Source organism: Ambystoma mexicanum, chromosome 5p (assembly GCF_040938575.1).
Source record: "Ambystoma mexicanum isolate Mex_15411 chromosome 5p, UKY_AmexF1_1, whole genome shotgun sequence".
NCBI classification, from domain to species: domain Eukaryota; kingdom Metazoa; phylum Chordata; class Amphibia; order Caudata; family Ambystomatidae; genus Ambystoma; species Ambystoma mexicanum.
Window position 1 is genome coordinate 723,099,142 of NC_090930.1, and position 26,722 is coordinate 723,125,863.

General features: G+C 43.3%; 1 protein-coding gene across 2 annotated transcripts in view; it reads right to left on the reverse strand.

Moving 5' to 3' along the window:
* LOC138481152 (ETS-related transcription factor Elf-1-like) overlaps nt 1–26,722 on the reverse strand; it is a 621,807-nt gene that overhangs the window by 337,914 nt on the left and 257,171 nt on the right. For both annotated transcript variants that reach the window (XM_069613090.1, XM_069613091.1), the window contains one exon: nt 11,651–11,991. In XM_069613090.1, coding sequence (XP_069469191.1) covers nt 11,651–11,722 — 72 coding nt within the window. In that variant the 5' untranslated portion in view covers nt 11,723–11,991. The remainder of the gene's footprint in view (nt 1–11,650; nt 11,992–26,722) is intronic.

The following is a 26,722-nucleotide window of genomic DNA, read 5'->3' on the forward strand; positions in this document are numbered from 1 at the left end:
TATTTTGCTTAGCTTGTGCATATATTTAACTGTATCGTATAATTTAACTATTGTGTAACTAAGCTGAGACTCTTCCTTGTAACCTATGCACCCTGATAACCTTGGGTCTGGAGCGCAATACAAATAAATAAACAAACGAACGAACAAACATCACCACTCTAAGAACCTCAGTCTACCACCCACAAACAGATGGCCTTGTCAAAACGTTTAACAAGACCCTGAAAACCATGTTACGAAAACTAGTGGAACAGAATGGCAGAAATTGGGATCAAATGATACCGTGGGCTCTATTCACTGTATGAAGACTCCCCAGGCTTCTACAGGATTCTCCCTGTTCTAATTACTTTACGGGCAGGAACCTCGAGATATCCTAGAAATGTTGAGAAACCTGGGAAGAAAGGGAAGAAGCTCCAATTCTACTCTCCCAAACTGCAAACGACTGAAAGAACACATGCAGGTAGCCAGGTCCTTAGTTCAAACACATATGGCCAAGGCCCAGGAACAGCAGAAAATATATGACAAAAAGGTTACCTTCAGATCCTTCTCAATAGGCCAAAAGGTTTTGGTATTGTTGCCAACCTCTGAAAATAAATTGATATCTAAGTGGCACGGACCATATGAGGTATTAGAACAAACGGGCCCTTGTAACTATAACATTTCCCAACCTGACCGACAATTAAAGACTCAAGTATATCATGTTCATCTATTAAAAGAATGGAAGGAGAATCCTACAGAGTCTACTGCCACTATTATATCCTGCCTGTTGCCTGAAGACTCCGATAACGAAGTCCTGATTCCACCTGAACTTAATCAAAGGCAAGATCTGTATGACCTCATACTCCAATTTCCAGATGTATTTAGGGAAGAACCAGGGACAGTGCAGGATATCATATCCGCACTCCTGAAGGCAAATTCATACATTTGAAACTATATAGATTACCGGAATCTAGAACGGTAACCCTCATCCAGGAAGTCAATCAAATGCTTGAGCTGCATATTATTGAACCATCTACTTATCCCTGGTCTTCCACCATCATGTTGGTCTGTTAATCAGTGGGCGGAAGACGATAATCAGGTGGAAGCAACTGAGAACCATACCAATGATGTTGTTTGCTTAAATAAAGGTAAAAAAACAAAAAGAAATACACCATTTAACTCGGTAGTCACCGCCTTTTCCCGGGTTGTTGCAGTGGCGAAAGTCTTATTTCTGCAATTTGCTCCTGGCAATAAGAAAAAAAAACAAATGTTCCAACGCGGTAATCTCTTATCTTCGTGATACTTTGAGCCAGCAGCCTGATGAAAAAAATAAAAAATCACCTCTGACCAACCGCTTTGTGCAGTTCGGAATTGCAAAAAGACTCGTCCAGAAAACAGTCTCTCCTGCAGAATGCCGTGCTTAGAGGCAAAAGTTCCAATTAATCACTGTACATTCGTTAGACAACCTTCCCTACAGAACTCTTCCGCTCCTTGTGTAGTTTTCTCCTTTCTGAAAACCACACCGTTTTTCCTGGCTTCTGGTCACACATATAGCTTCCCTCTGTGGCCAGGGCTCAGTGTCCTAATAAGCCCACTGGAATCCTGCGACGTCTTCGGTCCATTCTCCACAGCGCCATCCCTGGAGGGAGAAACAACAACGCACCCCTCTGAGTTTACACATCTGGTTTTGTGCCTTCTTTCCCCACCTCTTCCCTACTTTCCAGGTGTATTCACTTCTTCCCCTCTCCTCCCAATCAGCCCCTCCCTTTGCCCAACTTTGTTTCTTGGCATTTCTTCTGCTTTAACCCCGCTGTCCTGTTCCTCCTTTTCCCCAACCTGACATCCCTGTTTTCTCGCTCTGAACGTCCTCCATTTCCGAGGGTAAGGAATGTGTTTACCACTGGGGTGTTTTCCTGTCCGAGATTTAGGGGCTTTTAGGTTTCTGCTGGTTTGGCGGGTTTCATATCAAAGCATTCTGGAAAAGTAGTTCCCGTAATTCCACATGTTGCCTGGCATCTTCCTGATACTCCTGAAAAACTGGCATTGTGTCTGCTCTCATGGCAGCCTGCAACCACCTTATTCCCGGTTCTTGATGCCGTCTCTCTCATGCCCATACTGCCTGGTTTATCCATTATGGTTATAGTTGGAGACTCGGGATGACTTCCATTACTATAGTGCACTACCGGGCTCAGGTCCCGAGACAACGGAGGACCCATCTCACATGGTGGCAAAACCTGATAGGAGCTGGAGGTTTTGTATTGATTTTAGAAAAGTTAACTCCATCTCTGCTTTTTATGCATACTTGCATTAATGACTTAATTGACAGGCTGGGTAACGCTGTCTATTCCTCTACCATAGAATTTACGAAAGGCTATTGGCAGATTCCATTATAAGGCCCTGACGAGGAAAAAACTGCCTTTGCAACCCCCATAGGTCTGTTTCAGTTTAAAGTCCTCCCGTTCGGGCTACATGGGGCCTCCGCCACATTCCAACAGTTGATGGACAAAATATTACAACCGTACTATGATTTTTGTGGGGCCTATATATACGATATTGTAAAACATAGCAAAACTTGGAAAGATCACATCTAACATCTCTACACAGTCATGAGAACATTGTAAAAGGCAGGCTTAACAGCGAAACCAAAGAAATGTAAATTGGCCCAGTCAGTAGTTAGATATTTAAGGTTCTATGTGGGTAATGGGTCTGTACAACCCCAACAGGAAACATGTAAGGCCATACTTGACACCCCCACACTACAAACAAAGTAAGACCTTTTTAGGTATGATCGGCTATTATCGCGAATTCATCCCAAATTTCTCAAGAAAGACTGCAAAGCGTACAGGTAAATTGAAAAATGTTGAGCCCAAAAGATCAAGTAGGATAAGGAAGATCATGAAAATGTTATAGCAAAAAATATCAAATTTTGTATTCTTGGGGGTCCTTCCCAAACCCCCTGTTTCTTTATGCTTTTAAACTCACCCCAAAACCCTCCCGACCCATTTTCACCCCTTACCCCACCCCATTTATATTATGAACAAATATGTGATTTTTTTGTTATTATTCGTTTTTTATTAAAGTTATTCTCTGTTTTTTATTAGTTAAAATCATTGCATACCAGATCAGCAAATGGAAAGGAACAAACCCAAGAGTTATGCAGTGGTTCTTAGACCTCCAATCATACTCTTTCAAAGTGGAACACCGGAAGGGTCGAGACCAGGGGAACGCCGACTTCCTCTCCCGGTTTCCATGTGAAACATTGAGGTCCAACTTGCTTAGGGGAAGGGTATGTGAGCAACCTGAAGGCGTCCTCACTTTTTCCCCTGGTATCCTATTCTCGGGTGGCCAGGGAAAGGCCATCGCTTTTGAATCCTGACCCTGGGGGTGGATATGTGAGGGAGGATCACCTTGGTGAAGGAGACTTGGAGAGTGGAGAGAGGACGTCCTTAGGTGGGACATGGTATCCCCCATTTCCCTTTCACCACAAACCCTCCATCCCTCAAGCCTTCATAAGCTTTTGTCAGCCCTTTCCCTTTGATTCCCCTAAAGTAGTCCCCAAATGGCACCAGTATGGTACTTGGACGAAGAAGAGGACACTTAGAACAACACATCCTCATTTTGTGAAAGCAAACACTTATCAAGCCCAGCCAAGTACTGGGACCGGGAGGACAACAAGAGCAAACCAAGACTACCGCTTTGCTGGAGAGTGGTCTAGTCCTTTTTGTAACGAGAATGGAGGCAGGAGATTTAAAAGCTGGCAGCCCGAGAGGAATGTAGTCAGCTGTGGCAGAACGCCCACAAACTGCTGGGTGCAGGCGGACCTCTCCGGTCTGGCAGTGTGGCAGGAGAAACGCTTGAGACCCATGGAAAAGTGCAGAGTTTATGCAGCGGGAAGCGAAAGTACAGGCCGGTGGCAACCCGTAAGGAGGAGTCCGGCGAGACTGAGGGAAACAGTTGTGTGAATCCTGCATTGAGGAAGCACTGCTGGGTGTGCGCGAGCCACAGAAGACCGCTAGGAGAAGACACGTGGGACCACACGGAGAGAGAGAGAGAGAGACCGACCTGTGGCGGCAAAGGACCTCGCAACGAGCCGTAAAACCGACTGGTGAGTGCAACCAGAAGGGGGAACCCAGGGCTGGCAGCCAGTCAGAGAAATAAAGCTATGGACATTAACATAAATGGAAACCACACATTGTTATGCAAGTTAAAAGAAAAACAAGGCAATTTGAATACCAAGTGAAATTAAAGCAAGTTAAAGCAGATCTAAAGCATTTTGGATACGGAATGAAATTAAAGTAAGTTGGGAATATTTGTGCATCTTGAAAGGAGTGAAAGTAAGATTGTGACTCTTACCCAGATGACGTTTTTGAACTGCATTGAAACAATGAATTGCATATACAACCCAAAATGCCAACGTAAAACTAAGGACAGCTAGACCAGCAGCAGTATAGCACAAATGTTTCCTCAACTGTATTTCGTTCACACCATCAACTGAAACATCCTCTCAATTGTTCACATCACTTCAGTTAGCACAATCTATGTGCTCATTAAAACTCTGCAGCTGAGGTATGTGGTGACTCATATTGCAACTGAGGGGAGTTCGAGCCAGTGCTGCAAACAACAATACAGTGCCATTTTTACTCGGATTTATCCAACTACTACAAAAATCCAATCATCAAAGGACGCCGTTCATTTTATGCTCAAGCAAACTCTTTCTGAGACGAAGAAAAAAAAAGAAGTACAGAGGCTCTCGCTCAGATGCCACTGAGAAAGGAATTTTGCGGCCTTAATCTCAGAGAAGTTGCTATTTTCCAACACTATGTTGAGGTCTTGAAGGGTGGGAGGAGAGAAGAGACTTCAGAGCGGAAAATACTTTGATGCCGAGGATGCTGCACTGCTCCTAAAGTCTGGTAGCAGAGTGTGGCTTCCCATCCAGCTAAAACGATAGGCCAAATGGGTACAGCCATTAATATTTTATTTGCCCGTTTGTCAGCTCTCGTGTAACAGCATGTACATTGTGCCTTTTTAATAACGCAGATGGTGCTAAATCCCGATATACGTGCATTTCTGAGCCAGTATAACACATCAAGCCTATTGTCTGGCTTTATTTATGATTATTACTTTTTGCTTGCATGAGGACATTTCCACAAGGACTTTGGGTCTAGCCTTCGAGTTCTATACAGGACAGCCCACCCTGCGCACCTGTTAGTGCTCATATCTTTTGCAGATGGCAGGTCCAAAACTTATTTGACCAAAGTTTGCACTCAATCTAAAAGATCTTCATGCTCAATACCTTCTTTTAAATATCTCATTCTTATACTGTCCCGCCTTTAGCTATTTTCAAGATCTTCAGATTTCAGCTCTAGGGATTGGATAATCTCTTCAAGGGTGTAATCTTGACCTTAGACTCACCCGAGCAAGCAGCCAGCTCTTGGATGGCTTTGTAATTCCTGTTTACTTTGTTTACAACAAAACGGAGGTCTCTTTGAAAGTCTGCAATTGTCTTGTGCATTCCTTTTTTCAGACCCTTAAACTGTTGTTTCACTGTTGCAATCCATTTTTTCTGTGCAGCGTTCAAGCAGCTGAATAAGTCAGCTTTTGTCAGCTGCTGTTGCTGCATCTCTACATCAACAGGAGCAGACATGTTTGTATATCAGGAAGCAGTCTTTGCACCACATTGGTACTTTGTGAGATCTTTCTTGCATGTTGTTCTGACACTTTTCTTTATTTAACTGGCATGGTGCACAGTACTGGAAGGACGGTGTTGTGGGTCAGATAAGTAGTGTAATGAAGCGCACACAGTAAACCTTGTGTTGGAGCTGACTTGGAAGGTGGTCACACACTCCTTGGCAAAGATGCAGGCCTTGCAGGGGAACCGCAGTTGACAGAACGATATTCCATCCTCAGTAAATCAAGGGCTTTGCCATTGATGCCATTGCCAACGTTTAAATGCAGAGTATCCATTTCTTCTCTTCCCCATGGGGTGGACTTCATCGTACAGGGCATATGGGGACTTCTGCAAGCGCTGTAGCGTGTAGTGGTGCCAGGCCTCATTTACCCATGCGCCTGTGAAACTCCTAAGTGCATGCAGCCTTACCAAACGCTGTCACATGGCACAAATGTCCCCAGCTATCAGAGGCAGACACTCAAAGGCCTCCTTGCACAGGACTCAGTGCCGAGACCGCAGCCCCCTGCTCTAGAAGCCAGTATGCCAAAGACCCAGGTCAGGGTCTCCCTCATCTACTTGGTGCCAACAAAGGAGTCAGTCAGTTGCCCTTGCGGCTGCCATTTTAGCTGAGGCTTCTTTCTGCAACAGCAAAGCAGGATCTTCAATCTGTGGTGCACCACTCTTCAAAAGTTATTCAATTACCACCAGAGGAGTCTACCAAGCCTCTGCCCATCCTCTGTTGCCAAGCTTGGCTGAGAAAACGGCCCTGGATTCCATTGGGGAGATCCCCAAGACGCAGTTCCTTGTGAACCCATCTACTCCTGGGCGCCTCTTGCAACACCTTGTTGTAAATTTTTTTAATGGAGTAATCTGTGGAAATTTGGTGGCCACTATTTATAATCACATCCCTTAAATCCACCAACACAGAACCCTGCATTTCACTCTCCAAGCCCCTCCCACCTACTATACTTTGTAGTACTATTTATCTCACATTTATGCAAAGGAAGAGTCATGATTCACCACATAAGTGCCACTACTAAGCTAGGAGACACCTCAGCCTGTGGTACGCACTATAAAAGTGGTCCAGTTTACTATATAATGAGCACCACTGTTGTCTATTAAGTAAAGAAGGAGGTGATCCCAATTGTTGGCAGCTTGTGACTATTGTGTTTTTTCTGTATACATGCATACGTAAGTATATATCTTAACATGCAGGACAATGACGCAATGCCTCTGGAGAGATGCGTGTCATCCATAAATTCGAATCTTTGAAATACTGACTTGGTGTTTTATCGTTCTGAGATAAAAAAAAAAAAAAAAACGATTACCAAATATGTCATGTAATAAAAGTGCCTGTTAATGGCGTGCAGAGACGATACCTATTTATAACGGGCACTCATTCTGGCACGACATACACGGAAATGGTTTACCGCCCTCAAGCTGTAATTTACAAAATCCAATGATTTATGTCCATGGAAGACAAAGGAAGGTTCGGCTCTACTGGGTGACAACTAGTGCCAGGGCATTCCTTTGCCAGCGGTGCAACTAGGATGAGAGTTCACAATTAGCAATGTGAAGCTTCAGTACATCTTAGATTGTTTATCTGAATGATAGTCTTCAGTTAAGAACATTCTAACGACAATACAGCTGGTGCTGTTGACAAACTACTGCCCGCTTTTGCCATGCAACATAACTTCTTCATTGAAACTATCTTAAAAATGTGGAGAAACAGCGTGTCCCTGTCGTCCCAGGCCAGATCGGAGATGTTCTGCTGTGCAGGCTTTTTGGCTCATGTAATTTTGCTTTCTTATGAAATATCCACATGTGACGTTTAATTTCCATACTATATGTACAGCATAACAATCTCTGGGTTTGAAGAGTGATATGAGTGTGAATGACAGGACTGCCAGAGAATGTAGCTCTTGACATGTGGCAGCCTGAAAGATCTACACAGGAGACAACATTTCAGGAAGTTGTTTAATATCGCTAGGTGGTCCCCTGACATCTTCATACAGCCCTGCTGTTTCAGTCCACAGCAGTTTGCACTCTTGGACTTACAGTTTTGTTTGTCTCACAAGTCTGGACCCACAAATCCCTAAATGCAAAGTGCCATTGGCTAAAATAACAAATACGGCCACTTGGCCTTAACGTTCCTACTCATTCCTATTTACTGTTTATGGTGCTTGCAAAGCAGACATACATTCCCTAACATCTTGCGTCGTTTGACAGTTTCAAGTACTGTCATAATAATTTGATTTGTTTTTTAACATGTTATGATACATATTATTTCTTTTTGCTGCTTCCCAATAGACCTCTATGGGACATCCTATATGTTAGCGATTGTCTGCAGCATGGCCTAACTTTCTGGAGGTAAGTAAAGCTCTGAGCTTTACTTCCCTTGCTTTTGCTCACTTTTTATGGGGAGACTGATCAGTTCCTCCTAAGACTATCAGTACTGGGAGACCCTGTTTCCCACTGTGGATTTTTTTTGTTTTAAAAACTGCACACAACATCTTATCGTGAAGTGTGGTTGAGACACTTTGTATCACTATAACTTTTTCTTTTGTAACTTTTGTGTTACAGACACAATGTCTTCAGGATGGACTGGCAGCATCCAATAGGGGTTAGAGGAATCACAGCCTGTGGTGGAGAGCAGTTAATTCTACAGACAATTAATCAAATACGTATACATTTATTAAATCCAATACAATTAAAATGTCCATAAATAAAAGAAACAAGTATGGAGAGTTCTCAAAAAAGCTTAAATAGAAATCTGAAAGGGTGACTATATTTTAGCAAACGTCTAATCTACTATAATAAGTGGTATCAATGGTACTTCTGACATATCCAATTTATGTTCTAAACTGACATGATATTGTCTCTGTGTTATTATAATTAACTAGTATATTGTAAAAGCTATTTAGCCTAGATTTTCAGCTCAACATGTTTTAGTTCTGTTCCGATTGATGGTGAACATTCGCCAGGAGGCGGCAAATATATGGTCACTTCTTTAGAAACACACGCAGTGTAGTAGCTCTAAAAATTAGATATCATTTCGGTCCTTGCTTGTACAACAATGTATAGCAGCTGTCGCACCACAGGCTGTGATAAAAAAAAAGAGACTAAAGGGGCTATAAATGCTCAGTCTAAAGTCTGAAATTATCATGATTTCAATATTATCCAATCATAATGTGGAAAATTACCTCGATTGGTTTGGGGGGTTAGGTGGTCTGTGGGAGGAGGTCTTATAAATAGACCCTGTCCCGAGTACACTCTATGGGTATAAACAAATGGATGTATAAGTAAATTATGTAAACCTCCATTAGTAATACACTAGTTGCTTCATCTCTTTTCTCTTCCATAGGGTAATAGAGAAGTATTAATATTGTGTTACCTGTAATAGGCACTCTCTTTAAGAGGGTCTTGTAACCGTTAATAATTCATCTGTAAATGGTTGCTTCACGCTGACTTGGCCTTCAGTGTGGCTCTTTGTTTTTATCACAGCCTGTGATGCGACAGCAGCTATAGATTGTTGTACAAGCAATGACCGAATGATATCTAATATTTAGAGCTAATACACTGTATGTGTTTCTAAATTAGTGACCATATATTTGCTGCCTCCTGACGAATGTTCATCATCAATCGGAACAGAACTGAAATATGATGAGCTGAATGCCTAGGCTATATAGATTATACAGTATGCATGTTAATTATAATGACACAGAGACAATGGGCCTCATTATGAGTCCGGCGGTAGCCGTGCCAGTAAAAATGGCACGGCTGCTGCCAAAGTTATTTTTTTTCCGGCACCCGCCAATGGGAAATTACAGCCCCATTACAGCCCCGGCGGACCCGGTAATTGCCCATTGCCGGGCGCTGAAATGGGAATGGGGAGGACGGTAGCACCGGCACCATTCACAATGGTGTCTATGCTACCGTCAAGGTATGTGGGCGGGTACGTAACGCCCTCCAGGTCGAATCTGGTGGGCGGGATGGCAAAAAAAAGACATTGGGCCTCATTACGAGGAAAGCAGTAGAGGGTTAATGGCGCTGGTAGAGCTGCCGGTGCCATTAACCCTCTACCGCCTCATTACGAGGTCTGCACGTGGGTCCCACTAAGGACGTCTGGTAAAACCAGACGTCCTTAGCGGGACCCGCTAGCAGACCAGGATGCTAACAACGGGCACGTCATTAACGGGCCCGTTGTTAGCATCCTCCCCATTCCCATTGAGCCCTATGGGGGCTCAATGGGAATGGGGATGTACTGGGTCCAGGTCCCAGGAAAGGGAATTACCGGGCCCTCCAAGGTCGGAATGGCCCAGTAATTCCTCATTCCTGGAACCCCGTACCCGGTATGGGGGTAGCCATGCCGCTAAAAGCAGCATGGCTAACTCCATACTCGTAATGAGGCCCATTGTGTCTGTAACACAAAAGTTACAAAAGAAAAAGTTATATAAGGTACCTTCTCCAGGAAGGGGCTAGAGCACTTGTTTGAGTTTAGACAAACATAGCAACCCGGATTTCCCTTTATTGATCTATACTGGTGCCATCCAAGCCATAGTGTGTATGTTGCTGGGCATTTGTGGTGTTCAAAGGCTGTCCATGATTGTAAAGCCCCTGCCAGTTTGAATGGTGCAGATCCTTACCACTTGTGTGCTTGAGGTGACTCCAGTCAAAATCATAGATGGAGGGAGGACTTGTGCAGCCATTTAACAAATCATTGTTAGAGTCAAGACCACTATGAAGAAGTGCAGTCTGCTGATGACCTTAGCGTGATCGTTGCAGCTGACCTGGATTAGCTCCAGCCAAGTTCCAGTGAAGCCCTGCTGCTCTCTCATGATCTCCAGAAGGCCCTTGTCAGTGCTTTCCCCCCAGGGCTGGTGGAAACAGTATGGCCCGACCCCTGGTCGAGGATCCGTGCCTACTGAGCCTTTGGAAGTGTCCCTGGACAACCCAGTGGACTGACCATCTCTCCCCTGTGCTGCCACACCGATCAGTTGTCTTTCTGAGCTAGGGAGAGAAACTCTGCATATCCTTAACCTGTGGAGCACATCACCTGTACCTGCACTTTAAGCCTTCCTGACTGAAGAGAACCCATGCAGACTCTGCTCCATTATTCTTGTCACAAAGATCTCCTGTCACCACCTGATCATGGTGGCTCCCGCTGACACCTGCCTTGTTCGTGTCCCAGAGGTCTCCCGAGTTCACCTGCTCTGTGGAGGTCTTCATCCCAGTGTGCCAAGAGTGTCCAGCTATCAAGTCTCCAGAACTGTCTCATCAGATTCCTAAACCGTTGACTAGCTGGACCCAATCCTGATGCCAAAAGTGACCTTGGCACCAACGGTCCCTGTACCTCCCTCGACTGGATGGTGCCTAGAAAGTAAGTGGGTCCAGCGGATTCAGGAACCCATGAAGTGGTGGCTAAAGGAATTGGAGTAAGGGGTGTATTTGCATACCTGTCCCCCCTGCCATAGGGTTATGACTTTACACCGATGCAACCCTATCGACTGCATAACTGTGCTAAAGGTAAAGTGTTAGCATTCTGTTAGCAGAACTCCCCAATAGTGAATGTATATATGGTATAGTAGTCGTGTGACAATACTTACCTGAGGTTTTCATTGGTAGAGTATTCAAAGGCCTAATAAATCACTGTATATTTTTGAACATCTTCTGTCTAAATTGAATTATTGGAGTGCTCTGATTCTGTCTCATTACAGCCCTATAGCACTCAAGCCCTCCTGAGTCTGAGCCTTACTATTCTGCTACCCTATTTTGATTGACTATGGCCAGACACCATTGCCTTCTCCCTGTTCACTATAATAGGGTGGCATCTCAGAATCCACCTCCAGGGCTCATTCTGAATATCCATCGTAGCACTATGTGTGAAAGTTAGGCAATAAATACACTCTTCTTAACGAGAGTATACGGAGTATGTGCATTTTAGAAGAAGTGGCAGATTCAAGTTCTGCAACAGGAAACATTGCAAATGATCATCGTGTTCTGTACCTGGTGCATTTCATCCATCCCGTTACTGGCAAATTCAAATACGAGTTCGTTTTGTTGAAGTGCTGTAGCCATGATTGGCCGAGATTCACAGGAGGAAGGAGGTAGATCGTTTATGGTGGTGGAGGATGCTGTGCACTGAACAGTGGCTAGCCTGCCCAAAGTGCACCCAATGTAGGTCTACAAAGTTCTTTAAAATACACATCCAGTGCTGCTGCGGTCATTTACTTCATGGTGGTCTGCAGGGCTACTCCGTCCTCTGGCATGATGATTGTGAAAAGGTTCCACCACTTGGATCATCAGTTAATGTTGCATGCTACAACGCATGTTTCTGCCAGTGAAGTCTAGAAAGAAAGGTATAGAGGTTTGTTAGACGAATGTGGCAGATAGAGATTTTGAAACATACTTTTGAAGTGCTCTATCTGTCGCTGCTTTCCACAAAACTATACTTTGATGGCAGCACAGCTTGCAAATTAGAACACTTTAGCTATTTAAAAAGAGACCGTTAGCTCGCAAGGCGCACACCTGGTGTTACTAAAACAGGTTCCTGCACACGAATACCGGTTGCATTTTGCTGTTGAGCAGATGTGCTCCTGTTTGTACTGTGTGCTCTGACAAAAATACAAAACTGACAAAGCCAACAGTTCTGGTTTAGTGTAGGTATGTGATAGGCATTTGCCAGGCACTGCCATAATGGTACTAACTGCCCATAACATTGCAACAACTTTAAAATGGTTTAAGTACCTGGATATATAATGTCAGTGTCTGGCAAATGCCTGTTTAATACCTATATACAAGCCAAGACTGTTGGCTTTGCTAATGCATATTTAAACAAAACGTTAGTGCAACAAACAGATGCCCGGACACACATATTGCTTATAAGGCAAGTGGCTGAAAGCATGCTTGGATAAGAGATTTATTTTACACCTGGCGCTCTTTCACAGCATCAAATAAGCCATTAACTCTCAGAAGTCTACCTAGAGATCACACTGGCAGGCCTATTCAGCACAAAGTTGGATTTTACTGCATGACAGGGCTATTGAAGAGAGATCCCAGGGGTGTGTGTTTTTGGTGTGGGTGGGTAAATAAGCAAACAATGCCCACAAGCGGTGTGTCCCTCTTCACTTCCTATCTTCCTCCTATCTGTACTCCAATGCAAGAGTTTTGGCTTATAGGTTTTGCTACAGCACCACTAAATAACCAAGACAAAAAATAGTTAATTTGCATTAGCACTAGGAAAGTGCCTCACAACCAATCAGGATGATCGCAATGCAAGCATTATATGTGTTGGACTTAAATGTATTTGTGGGGCAGGAAATGTGTTGCACTTAGATGTATTTTTTTTTTTAATTATTTTTTTTATTTTGATACAGCTGAAATCAATCAACTTTTCAAAATTACATAAATATAAACAAAATTAAAAGATCCATTTCAATTACAATTTTTGACACAAGTTCACTTACAATTTCACATAAAAAACTTAACGAGACAAAGGAGCAAAAGGAAAGAAAGAAATTAAAATAAAAGAAGATAAAGTCACTAAAATACAAGAGCTCAGCCAAAAGATAATAAACTGATATGAACAGATAAGAACATCTTAATTCTAAACTCACATTGTCATTTAATAACAACAAATTTTGTAAATTGGCTCAGTTCTACTGAACTATAACATAGTTTTAGTTGGTAAAATATTTTCAAGAAATTGTACCAGGGCTTTAATTACCGCAAACCTCGGACTATTAAATAAAATGTTCCAAGTCTCAATTTCATTCCTTTCCATATGAAGGTCTAACAAGTTTGAAAAGTATTTGTTTATGATATCTTTCAATTTAGGGCACGATACTATCACATGTTGTAATGTTTCCCTTACAGAGAGTATTTCACAGAATCGACAAAAATTTAAGTCAGCGGAAACAATTTGGCGCCTCACTAGCTGCTCTCTCGTAGGCCATAAGTTCAACCTTACACGTAAATATTGATTTCTAATTTTTGCTGAGGGGCATTTCATGAAATAACTTGCCGCTTGACCCATTCGCTTATTACCAAAAATTCTGGAATCAAAGTCTCTGTAATTAATGCAGAGCTCATAGTTCTTAATCCAAGCCCATTGATAAAAGAGTTTCTTAGCACTGGTTGGGCTATCAATTAAGAACTGTAAGGAGATATTTGCCTCCACAAGAATTTTTAGAACAAAAGTTTGCCATTTTGCAGGGAAGTATAGAACAGAGGTGGTCAAATAGCGGGCAACTGTGCTCAACATGTTATTGTTTGTCACACCCATCAAGCATTTTCGGAAAAAGGCACACATTCTCCATTTAACTCTACTCGCTAGAGAGTTGATACCCAATTCAAAACGTAGTATAGGCAAAGGCACACAATTGGGTAAGTGTAGCACCTTTTTCCAGAAAGCAGCTTCGAGTTTATTCCATAATTGATCATTTACGTAAAGTTTTGACTCAGTGCCATATAGGAGACTAGCAATCACTTTTTGTTCGTAGAACATAAATAAATGCTTTAGAGTGAATTTGCCTTATCTATAGACAAGTATTTTAGCTTGTGACACCAATGATAGAAGTTTGGATTGCAGCATTATCAAATATTTGGGATCTCCAATAGTATTTTGGATAAACAAGCCAAATATTTGTATTCAGAAACTATTTGCAAAGGTTCAAGTTGGAGATTCCAAACTACATTTTGATTCTTACATCTACCCTTAGGTCTGCATATCATGATTTGTGATTTTTCCAAATTTATTATTAATTGGCTCTTCAGGGCATAATCAGACAGCGCAGATAACATATTCTGGAGGCCCTTAGGCGTCTGCGAAACCAAAACCAGGTCATCAGCGTAAAGAAGCCAAGGTATTCTCTGGCCACCCAATTCAGGCGCATCCGATGAAATGCGATGAAAAGCAAAGCCTAAGTCAAGAATGAACAAATTAAATAAAAATGAAGCCAGAATACACCCATGTTTGAGTCCTAAAAATGTGGCAAAAGATGCAGATAATAAACCTTCTGTGGAAAGTCTGACACGCATAGAAGTTTCTGAATGTAATTGAATGATTAAGGATAACAGAGAGGACGGACAACCAAGTGAATATAACTTATGAAATAACAAATTCCGATTGATAGAATCAAAAGCAGAACGAAAATCAATAAAAGCAAGATATAAGGATTGATTGCGTGCTGCATATTGAGACTTGAGCATGTTCAGTGAGATCATGTTAGGTAAGGTGCCAAGACCAGCAACAAAGCCTGATTGTAAAGGATCCATTTTTGAGCATTCCTTCGACCACTTTCTTAATTCTCTAAGAATTATACGTGAATATATCTTGCCAGGTACATCAAGAAGGGAGATGGGCTGATAGCTGGCAGGGTCGGCTCAATCTCCCTTCTTGTAAATAGGGATGACGATTGATTGTTTCCACGACATTGGAATCGTTTGTGAAACATTGATAGATTCAAACAGGAGGCACAAAATATCTGTCCAAATGTCCGGAAATTGTTTGAGATGTATATTGGCCAAACCATTCGGACCAGGGGCTCTAGAATTGCTTGCCTGTTTTATAAAGTACAATATATCATCTCTATCGAAGGCCAAATGCAGTGGTGGTAAAGCCACTGGAACTGCTAAATCTACATTTGACGGGGGATCTGCAAATAAGGTCGAATAATGCTGAATCCACATAGATTCCGTCACATCATTAGCTTGGACAGCCACCGGATGTCCTGCTGTAACTTGATTAATAATATTCCAAGATTGAGCAGAATTCTTCGCTGCTAAGGCCTTTAACATAGTATTTCCATCAGTTTGATAAAGTTTAGCCCTCATACCCCTCACCCAGTTTCTGTACTTTGTTCTAATTTGGGTCAAGAGGGGTGAGTGCATATCTGCTGGCAATTTGAGGGCGGCTCTCCTATCTGCCCTCATGCTGGCTTTTTTGGCTCTAATTTCCTGGTCAGGTAGATGTAAATGAGGTGACTGTTTCTGTTTGTGCAGAGAAGAGCTTGCTTGGAACAATTGCATCAAGACATGATAAATGACATCACCAGGTGAAAACCCCCCTTTTTGACTAATCAATTTTGCGTGATAGCAGTCCCTAAAAGCCGTAAGTGATGTTTCCGACCATAACAGTCTGTACCTCGCAGGATTAACTTTGATGGGACCCATAGTATAAATAGGGTCCAAATTAGATGTGTGAAAGTTTAAGGACCACGTCATATTTAGGATATTGTGATCACTGGCTTCTGTATCTATTATTTCAAATGCTGAAATGTTGTTTAGCAAACTTGCATTTACATACATAAAATCAATGATACCTCGACTCCGACCACGGTGCCATGTAGCTCTGGGTGGTATATCCTGCGGAAACGCTCCATTTAGCATAAACAGATTTCGGGAATGAACAAGACTCACCCACTTCTGCATGCGAACCTTTTCAGCATTACCTGGAGAACTCAAACAATGCAAGTTTAAATCGCCAGCTAATAGGATGAAATCAGTAAGGCCCTCGAACATGACTATGTCCAAGGCCTTAGTAACAGATTTAGGAAAACATTTATCATGAATTCCGGAGGGATTCCAATAAACATTTATCGCCGCACAAGAAAAATTCTTACCCATGATTTTTGACATTTGTAAAAAGGGGCGAGGGGAAAACCATGGTTCAATTTTTAACAAAGAAGATTGTTTCACTCCGGTCAACTGACCCGATGTAGGACGCCCCCGGGAACCTTTCTCAGCTGGATTCAAAAGCACATCATAGTTGTTCCAAGATGGAACCCTCGTGAACCAAGATTCTTGCAACATTATAACATCACAACCCAATAGCTGTGCATTGTTATTATTAAGCAAATGACCATGACCTCGTGAATTCCAGCTAACGAAAGACCAAGAGCAAATTACAAATTTGTCAAGCTAGTGTTGGCTACTTTTGAGATCGCACAAGCAAGTGCATGTAGTTACCACTTGTGTTTTGTTTGAAGATTGAGTGAGAGGAAAAGCCTGTGGACATTTTGGTGATGAATCCGAAAACTCAGACATTGTTTGAAGCGTGAAACCCAAATTAGAAAGTTGATGTTTAACCGCCCAAACAGAGTTTACCACAATTCTTGAGTTTATCCAGAGATGTACAGTTGAACAATTTGGTTTGTTAAAAAATTCCACAAGCTCGATATCAATAGATCCAATATCATCTAATTCAGGAATTTCACTAAAAATTGCAAGAATGGAAGCACGATTAAGTTTATATTGTTTGGCTGGAGGAGGCAAGCAAGTAAGAGTTAAAGCATGAATCGCTGGTCATTTATTGCCTCCAGTCGTACGTTTATGTTTTAATGACAAAGGGAGAGCTTTAGCCATTTGCAGAGGTGCACTAGCTACATTGGGTTTTACATGGATAGAATTTTCAAGGAACTTGTTCACAGACAAATGAATCAGTCTTTCTATGTCTCTAGTAGAGATAGTCTCAGCCACAGATCCAGTCGCCGTGGACTGTACAGCCACCTGGGAACTAATTTGAGATGGAAAAGCCTTAAATCCATCTGGAAGCGCTGTTTGTGTAGGCTGGGTAGAAACAGTCTGTGGCACAGCTTGAGTGGACACAGCGTTTGCCACTTGTTGTGAGGATTTTTGTACATATTGCGACGACAAAACAAAAGATTCTTTTGTGGGCAGAGAATTAGATAGGGGAAAGATCAATTTTTTTGTGGCAGATTTAGATGACACATAATCATCAATTGCTTTCCTTAATTCTTTAAGTCGTCTATCTTTATCTGCAGGGCCGTTCAACAAATCTGCTTTATGGGGAGAATCATCAGTTATGTGATTACTGTGTGTACTTTTGGACATATTAGTCGCCACTCCTATTAGGTCATTTAGAGGGCTGTGGTCCACTGACACTGACGGAACCCTCTCTTTCCGATTGAGTGACTGCAAAGAATATTTTTTTGCAACTACTTTGGCCGCAGCAATAGTAGCGGCGGCAGGTACAGAGATGTTTTTAACAAAAGCTTTGATTTGACTGCCGCGTTTAACGACAGATTTAATATTTTGGGATTTTTTGCTAGAAGCAGTCTATTTCAGATCTATTTTAGCACAATCCACAGAAATTGATTTTCCATCAAATAATGGGTACGTTGGTTTCGATGATTTTATTTGCTGATCTAAAGGAGAGTTTTGTACAGCACTCATGGGATCTGTAATGGGATTAGGAAAGCACGGGATAGACTGATATTCTTTTGAGGAGGTTACGAGCAAAGAGGAAGTCTGAGAAGCTATGGATCTCCTAATTTTTAGGGGACTAAGAGGGGGTCTCAGACTTTCTAACTTATTGGAAAGCATAAGATGCTCTGCTAGAACTTGATTTAATTGATTGGAATGTAAATCAGCCTTCGTAGCTAGGACCTCTAAAAGTTTGGCTAAGGCCAAAATAGCAGTATTCATTGAGGTGAGAGCTATTGCAGTTTGAACACTATGCGATTCCACCAGTACCAGATCTGCATTACCGTGAGCATTTGATTTGCGCGGAGTAGGAGCAGCAAATGACAAATTAACTACGGAATCTGCAGCACTGATGTTAGTAAATAAAATGGGAGATTTAGATACATTTTCAGGAAGTGTATGAGTAGAGATAAGCGTGTCATTTATGTCAATATCTATTACCGGCATGTCACCAAAGATTGAAATTTTTGAATTTGAAGAATTACTAATGGAGATTGCATGCTGGTCTGGCGTTACGATGGAGGGAATAACAGCGCCAGTTAATACATTTTTTGACAAAATACTGTCAGACAAAGAAACATTTTCATTTGCAAAAGAGATAGTTGTTGGGCCACCAGGGCCAGATTTTACAATATCTTCATTTTTGTCTTCCACTATGATGTTCTTGGCTGCATGTCCATTTTGTGAGGCCTTTTGTGGAACAGGGGCACTTTGGTCATCCTGACCACATGGTGTTAATTTGTTATATCCAGTTCTATTTTCCACGGAAAATACCGTACTTTGGTCACTGCAAAAGGGACGAATGTCCATGCCTAGACGGTTTATAGTTCTTGTGCCCATTTTTAATTTTGAATTTTCTACTCGAGGTGTGGAACTCGAGCGATGTTTCTTTTAACAGCAGGTGATTTTTCACCATTTACAAAATGAGCAGCTGAAATGTGAGGCATTCCTGTTTTTAGGGTGGAGATACCTCGTTTCATTTTCACCAAATCCCAGAAAAGAAAAAATAAGAGAATGGGGTGCAAGGATAAAATGAAAGTGATAAATATAGAAAGAAAACAAAATACAAAGGAGCACGAAAGTAAAAGAACGCCACACGCCGCGACGAGCGCGGCGAAGCGGCAAAGCGGGACTTCTACCGGGCTTCCTCGGGTGCGCGCGCGGTTGCTTGCGCGTTCTTGTATTTATAGGCCGCCTCCCAGCAGAAGTAAAGGCTGTGCAAAAGAAATAAAAGATAGGTTTCAGGCGTATATATTCACTTGATAGCAAAGTGAATAAACTGTATCCACTTAAGCTTCACCTCCTGGTAGATGGAGTCGTATTAAGTAACGAAAAGTTTGCAGTTGACAAAAAGTCCAGCAGCAACAAAGGAGAGTCTGCGGGCAAAGCGGGACTTCTACGGGGCTTCCTCGGGTGCGCGCCGAGGTGTATGTATTTAGGGAAACCGATCTATCACACTTAGAAGGTGCATTATGATAGCTTGTTCATGACACTTAGAAGACCCATTATGGCAAAGCGGCTAGTGTGCCTAGAGGACTCTCACACGGACAACCTGATCAAATAGCGGCATCAATAACAAAGCTGCATCTGAGCCTCAAGGCACATATAAATGCACCACTTCGGTGGACATCTGCGGCAGGCATGGCTACTCACACGCTCACACCAGAATGCAGAGACGACCTACGACAAACTCTGTCTAGCCAGGCACATAACGCGTTATCCTCCTTACACCAGATTATTCCTCAATACCTCTGCCACCAGAATGCAGCGACGACCTACAACTAAATTCTGTCCAACTGGACACTTAAAAAGTCTCCTGCACTCACACATTCTCCTAACCTCATCACTCAGCGCCCATCCACAGGCCCGATCTCTTTGGCTGCTTAGTGGAGCCCGGCCAGCCCACTTAATTCCTTATCTTGGCCAAATGCACACAGACATTCTAAGCCTTTTCTGAGAATTTTCCAGATGGCGTTCCCACCACAAGCGCTTTGAGACCATAGTAAGGGGAGAAGGCGCTTTATAAATGACTACTACAATACAATTTGCTTCTATTGCGCTTCAGTTCATAGCAACTCCCATATATATTATCTGGTTTTCATTTTAGTTTCCATTACTTTTCTCTGTCTGTATAGCATGCTTCTCATAGGGCTGTGCATTCACCGCAATGGAAATAGAAAGGGGGCTCTTTCCTTTACAAAGGAGTTCCCTTTCCTTTTTCCATGGGGACCTTGCTTTTTTCACTTCAGTAAACATGTTTGCGCTCGGAACAACATGTTTACCTAAAGGAAAACTATGTACTAGGTAGGCTTCGCTTGGGTCTATTAACTCAGACTGGAGGGCCATTCATTACCTGTCGGTGCAGCCCGCCCTCATGGATTTCATCACTTAAGTATGGAGACTTTGAAAGAAAAAGTATGGAGGCGTTTTAAGGAAAGGTAACGCATTAAAAACGGTGCAGACAGTATCTGTGCTAGCTTGCAAAATATTTTAAAGGAAAACTTTTGATGAAACGTTTGTAAGAAAGCAGTCATCACCACCAAGCCCCTCTTGCTCATCCCATCAGTTACGTAAGAGGGGGCCCACCTTTCTTTCAGGAACTCCTTATTAGTTTGGGCTATTAGGTCTCGCTTGCGACACCTATAAACCAAAACTATTGCTTGGGAGTACAGAAAGGGAGGAATGGCATATGAGGAGGGACACAGAGTCTGTAGGAGTTGTTTGGTTATGTGCCCACCCATTTCCTGCCCAATGCCATGCTACTCCCTATGGCCATTCCCACCCATTCCTGACTCTGCCCGACCAAAACACCTCCTCATGGAACTCTGAGCTCGCTTTAATCAAGACTTACCATCAGACTTTGCATTCAAAGGGAGTGCCAGTGAATTTTAAAGCAGTCTTCTGAGAGTTAATGACTTAATTGGAGTTGTAAACGCTCTACTGGTGTAATAAAAATGTCTCAACCAGACTTGTCTTTAGACACTCAATCCATAAGAACTCTGCGTGTCCTTTACTGAAGTCCTGTTAAAATGAGCATTGACAAAGCCACTGAAGTCGTATTTAAAATAAGCATTGGCAAAGCCAACATTTCCCCACGTTTTGAGCTTCTGCCAGGCACTGCTAATAAATGCCCAGGTACTCGCACTATTTTGCCCCTCCTATTAACAATTGGTAGTTATTACCACTACGGCTGTTCCTGGCAAGTGCCTTTCCCATGCCTACAATAATCTAATGCTTGTTTATTTGAATTTTTGTTGCTGGCATGCCCTGCCCTCACCAGGAAAACACCACTCCTATCCTCCCATAGTTTTTCTGGTTCCTGTCTTTTGGCAGGGACCCTAGAAGGCGGCTGGGCCGTGTTCTACAATGGATCCTCTGCCTGCATGCAGGCGCAACCGCTTCCATCCTCTCTGGGACCCCCTACAAGCTGGGCTGTGGAGATGTGGGGCCAGAGGAAGCGAGGCTCGCGGCGACCCTGTCGGGTGAGGGTCTGCTGACTGGTGGAAGTTCACATTGCCAGTGCTGGGCTTGGGAGGTATGGTCTTGGCGGAGTTCCGCACTTCGGTCGGAACATGATTGAGCCCCTGTGCATACTGCAGGGGCACAGCTAAAACAGTTCTTGAACAGCCCATGGTTGCACTTAGCTAATGGCAGGCTCAGCAGTATTTCAGAGCTGCCGAGCAGAGTCACTTGCTGTTTTGGTATCCTGTGTGCAATCCAGGATTGAGACACATTTGAAAAAATCTAAGCATTTGGAGGAGGGAGACGCCTCTTCCAGTTCTACAAGACCCCAGAAATGGGCAAACAAAATCAGAACGCTTGTCTGAGAAGCAGTTATTGGAGATATTCAAGATGGCCATTAAGGAGAAGGATTACAAGAAGAGGAGCAAACGGGCTGCTTTTGCTCTGCCTCTCCAGTCTCCTCTCATACTTCTGGTGCTTCTACCTCTGAGTCTTCCCAAGAATCCTTTTCTTCCATAGAGGCTGAGCAAAGAGGGAAGTACCTAGACAAAGAGGCAGTATTCTCAGTTCTCATAGAGGTAGCTAACTAAATGCGATTCTCTGACCCGCCTCTGCCGCCTGTTGGAGAACAAGCAAATAGAGCTCCTCCTTTGCAGGTTAAAAGAAAATTAAAAACTGGTCTTCCCTGGGTTTCTGTATAAGCTTTACCTCGTGGTAGGGGAAGACAAGACTATGCAGCAAACCCTGCAAGTAGACACTATCCTGCCTAGGTTGGTGGGCAGGTCCTCCATGGCTCCTGAGAAATCCATCTGGGACAGCACAGAGAAGATGGTGGATGGGGCCATGAAAAGTGTATATGGGGAAGGCCACTTGGCTCTCCTTGCTGCAACATACTCTTTGTACAAGGCAGAGACCACTTTGGCTGGATTTAAGAAGGTGTAAAAATCCCTCCATTGGATCCCGATTTATTACAGCAGAGGGGAAGCTGCTTCTTTCAGGATGCAGAGCCAGGAATCTACATTCAACCCTCGGGGCCTTGCTATGCTGACAGCAGGTGCAGGCCATAGACGTTGTCTGCAATCACTGGGACACATGGCGTCCTGCATTTGTCTGGTGACACGCTTGCACTTGAGGCCACTGCTGTTTCATCTGCACAATTACTGGAAGGAGGCACCCCAGAACTTCGAGGCAGTGATTCCAGTCTCAGAGTCTCTGAGGAAGGCTTTGGACTGGTGGTTTCACGATTCCGATCTATTCAGAAGGTTTACTATGCAGTGATGGAAGGGCAGCTTCACCAAAAGAGGTAGCAGCCGCCTTGAAGCCCTGAACATTTTTGCTGTGACTTTTCAGCGGAAAGCTGTCACCCTGCAGACCGACAGCGTGATTGATGTGGCTTATGAGAACTAACTGGGCAGGGGGGTTGACCCGTTGCTGACCCCTACAGCAGCTCCCTCTGGAGTTGGGAAATTGGGCCCGAGCAAATTCCGCTGGAGATCATGGCAGTGCACATAAAGGGAAAAGACAATCTGGAAGGCGGCCGTCTGAGCCTGCAAATGTCCATCCTCGTGCAGGGATCTTCTCCCAGAGATGCTCCTCGATCTCTACCAGACGCTCAGGACTCCCGGACTGGACCTCGTCCCTTCCTCAGAAAATGACAAACTGCCTAAGTTTAGTTCTCGCTTCTCGCCCAAGGGAGCTTGGTTACTACTGCTGCGTTACTCACAACCTATTCTGCATACATTTTCTCTACAAATAATTACAGCGCACAGGTATATGATCTTGCTATTGATGTCAGTACTCTAGTGTTAGTGTTTGGATTTCATACTGGCGCTGCTCTGTCCCCCTCCACCCGCATTCTTTACATCATTTCCCATTGTGTCTTTTGCTGCCCTGCATCAACACTGCAAGGCACAGGCTGAAAATAGAGGTACTGGTGCAAATACGAAATGCTAAAGGTCCATGCCCCTAAGAACCCTCAGCACTTGCCTCAGGGTATTGGGTGGAGTCCCCAGCCACTCCCTCACTCGTCCCATTCGCAGATTCTTGTTGCACATAGTATACGTCATCGACTATGAGAAAGATTGAAAGCGTGGGAGAGGACTGGACAGTGGTAACGTGAAAGAGTGATGGTGAGAGTTGTTCATAGAAGCCGGTGGTACGAGTGCGGAGACGAGGCCAGGTTGTTCCTATTTGGCCATGCTGTGCTTTTTTAATGCTTTGTTTTGCTTTTAATACCTTATGTCTTGCTCTGACGGCTTGATTGTTTCACCCTTCACAAAATTGATCACCGTTCTACTCTCCACCTATTGATGAGCCACTCACACACTGCAGGTAAACACCAGCTAGTCCGTCCGTTCCCATCTCACACAAAAACCATTGAAACGCTAGACCTCTCCCACCTGCTTGTCTGACACAGCCCTCCAGCAACCCCCAAACCATCGTGGCTCTCAGGGCTGAGCTCGTTAGTAAGTAACGAAGCAGGCAACCCACACCTGGGGCTTCCTTCTGGATACACATGCCCCCGCTACCCTCATTGCAACTCACCTAGAAACATACCAGCACACAGAGCACAGTGCCTGTCTTCCCATCCGGATGCATCATCAACACACCAGCAACTTATCTTGCACTGCTCATGCTAACGAAACCCAAACCATTTTCCTACAGCCCTAAAGTGCCATGGCACCATGACAATTGCAGGAGTGCGCAATATACAACTAAAAGACATCTTCATGCTGAACACGGACAGCCAGGCATATTTAAATCTGCTTGCTTGCAGCCTTGGCTTTGGTTTTCAAACTCTTTGCTTTCCAAAGGAAACACACTTAAGTGGTCAGGGAGCGACCAAACCCTGGAAGCATACAGGCTTTCCAAGTGGCTACTGGCATCTGTCCAGCAGTGACTTCATTCTCTAACTGAGGAACACGGACTACGGCCCTCTCCAGCATCACATTCGATTATTCTGACAGATGTCGACAATGAGCAAAGCCTGAAGGGTAGGTTATACCAGTGCATATAATGCCTCAAATGTTTGCTGTCCCTTTATAAGGTCTCTCCAATTGATATCTGAAAAAACTCAACGGATTATATTTTTACATGTTTCATTTAATGATGTCTAACATAGTATTTATTTTTTCATAACCTTTTAATAAGATTTAAGATAGACATAATTCTCATTTACTGTAGCACATGTTATTTTGATAGTGGAAACACTGATGTATACCCATGTACTTATCAAACATGTGCATAAAAAACTATGTATGAATCAGTGGTTCCTAGTCTTATCTAGGTTAAGGTTAAACTCTTAGATTATCCTACGTATATTTTCTTTTCCATTCTGTGATTCTGTACGTATTGTACACACTGTGGGCCTGATTTACAAAGCGTTTTTCAATGGCATTGCACCATTGTAAATTAGGACCAGTGTCCGATAGGAAAGTGACACTATTTTCTTAAAGACTCAATATGTTTCTGTCATAGGTGTGACTGTAGCAAAACACAAGAGGTGATGGCTGGAATGTTTAGAATTAATCGTAACCTCTGGCATTGCTCTGGGCAACCCTCCGGACCATCGTTCTTCGCCAGCCACACCATTACAGAAGGGGAAAGTCCATATGCAAATCTGGCTTGGTGCCACCCCAAAAGGAGCAGTCCAGCCTGAACTGCTAGGTCACATCCTTCCTGCACGAGACCACAAGCATCCCCAGACCTGTTTCGGGTCTTGTTGGGGCCCTAGGTGTGATCATAGCTAGGGTGATCTTCAGGGAAACATTCCCTTCTAAAAGATATTTCCTATTTCTTTTTTTTAAAAAATAATGGTTATGTCTTTCATTCTTTGTTGCGGGAACGACTTTAATTTGCTTCTCAACAGTGTGAATACTAATATACTAAAACCTGTTCCAAAATAGTTCTGGTTTTAAGCTTTCTTTTCAAACGTAGTCTACCTTAAGTTCTGTATAATTCAGAAAAAAACATGTATCTTGAGAGAGTGAACGTAATGCATTCAAACAAATAGGGTATCCCTACAAAATATCCCCACCAAAAATATTGCCATACATATGGCCGTTTGTCTCGCCATATGCAATATTTTTGGAGGATATTTTGTGGGAGCAGGGGTTGCGGGGGTGTCCCCCGCACATTTTAAAATATTGCAGGGGTTGCAGGGGTGTCCTCTGCAGGGTTCGTGGGTCAATATCGGCGCAAAAATATGGCGATATTTTTGTATTGCGATATTTTTGCGGGGGTATTAACACATGGAACCACAAATAGCCCATGTACATAATACTCCTTTGATTGGAGCAATTGCATACTCTACTGGAAAAGAGAACACAGTTCAGTTAATACCTATAACACAACGGCTGAACTTTTCAAGTTGCTATTAATAATCCTGGCCAGGGTGTCCTTCTAAACCTGACACTCTTCTTTGTTGTAAAATACTAGTTTTTGTTATTCGGCCATGGAAAGGTCAATCAGATGTTCACTTGGTTTTCCCATATGGTGACACATTGCACTACCACTGGAGCTGTGCATCTATGCTCAGCTTTTCTAGATGAACTTTGGCCATCAGTTGTTGAAGGAAACCGGTCAGCCGGGGTGACATGGCAATAGGAGTCAGACAAAACTTTCTGGACAGCTGTAAACCGAGCCCAGGCTCGAGTCCAGATGTTAAGTTACCTTTATAACGCCCAGCTTTAGAGATGGTGGAGAGGCAGGATGGAGTGAAGCAAAAGCCATATTTGAGGGATCATTTTCTGTGCTATCGGAAGGACGATCTTTCGTGTGGTAATGGCACGGTTAATAACTGAGAGAGCTGGTCAGAATATTCCGGCTGCTTTTGGCATCCAACCATTTGTCCTGCTCCCCTCCATTATAGGTCAATGCAGAAGTTTAAAAATTAGCATCTTCAAAAAAAAGTAAGATTGTTCAGATAGGGTTCTTTGTTCTTCCGAAAAGATGGGGAAGAGTTAGAATGATGGCTAGGGACACATGACAGCATGAAATGGTAGAGCAATGTTTTTTTTTCACCCTGGTGTTCTTCTGGAGTCTGACACCACACTCAAAGGGTAGGGTCTTCCTAAGGCAGAGTTTCCACTGGCGCCAGGTAGTAGTCACGGATACTGATCGATGGTTTAGACATTCAGGCAAGGTCCTTTGAGGCACTGTGTTTTGCAAATAAACAGGTTCCCCTGTGCATTCAGGTAAAGAATAGAAAACTGTTCCGCAATTCGTTATACCAAGTTGGAAGGTACCAGATCCAGGACGCTGATAGATTGAGCAAAGGCTTTTGGGAGTTCTGTGTCATCCCGGCAGATAAAGGGTCCGGCAGAGTTCATTCTGGGTTCCCTAAACAGGTTTGCAGACTTGTACTCCCAGCATTGGAAGGATCCAGCGGGT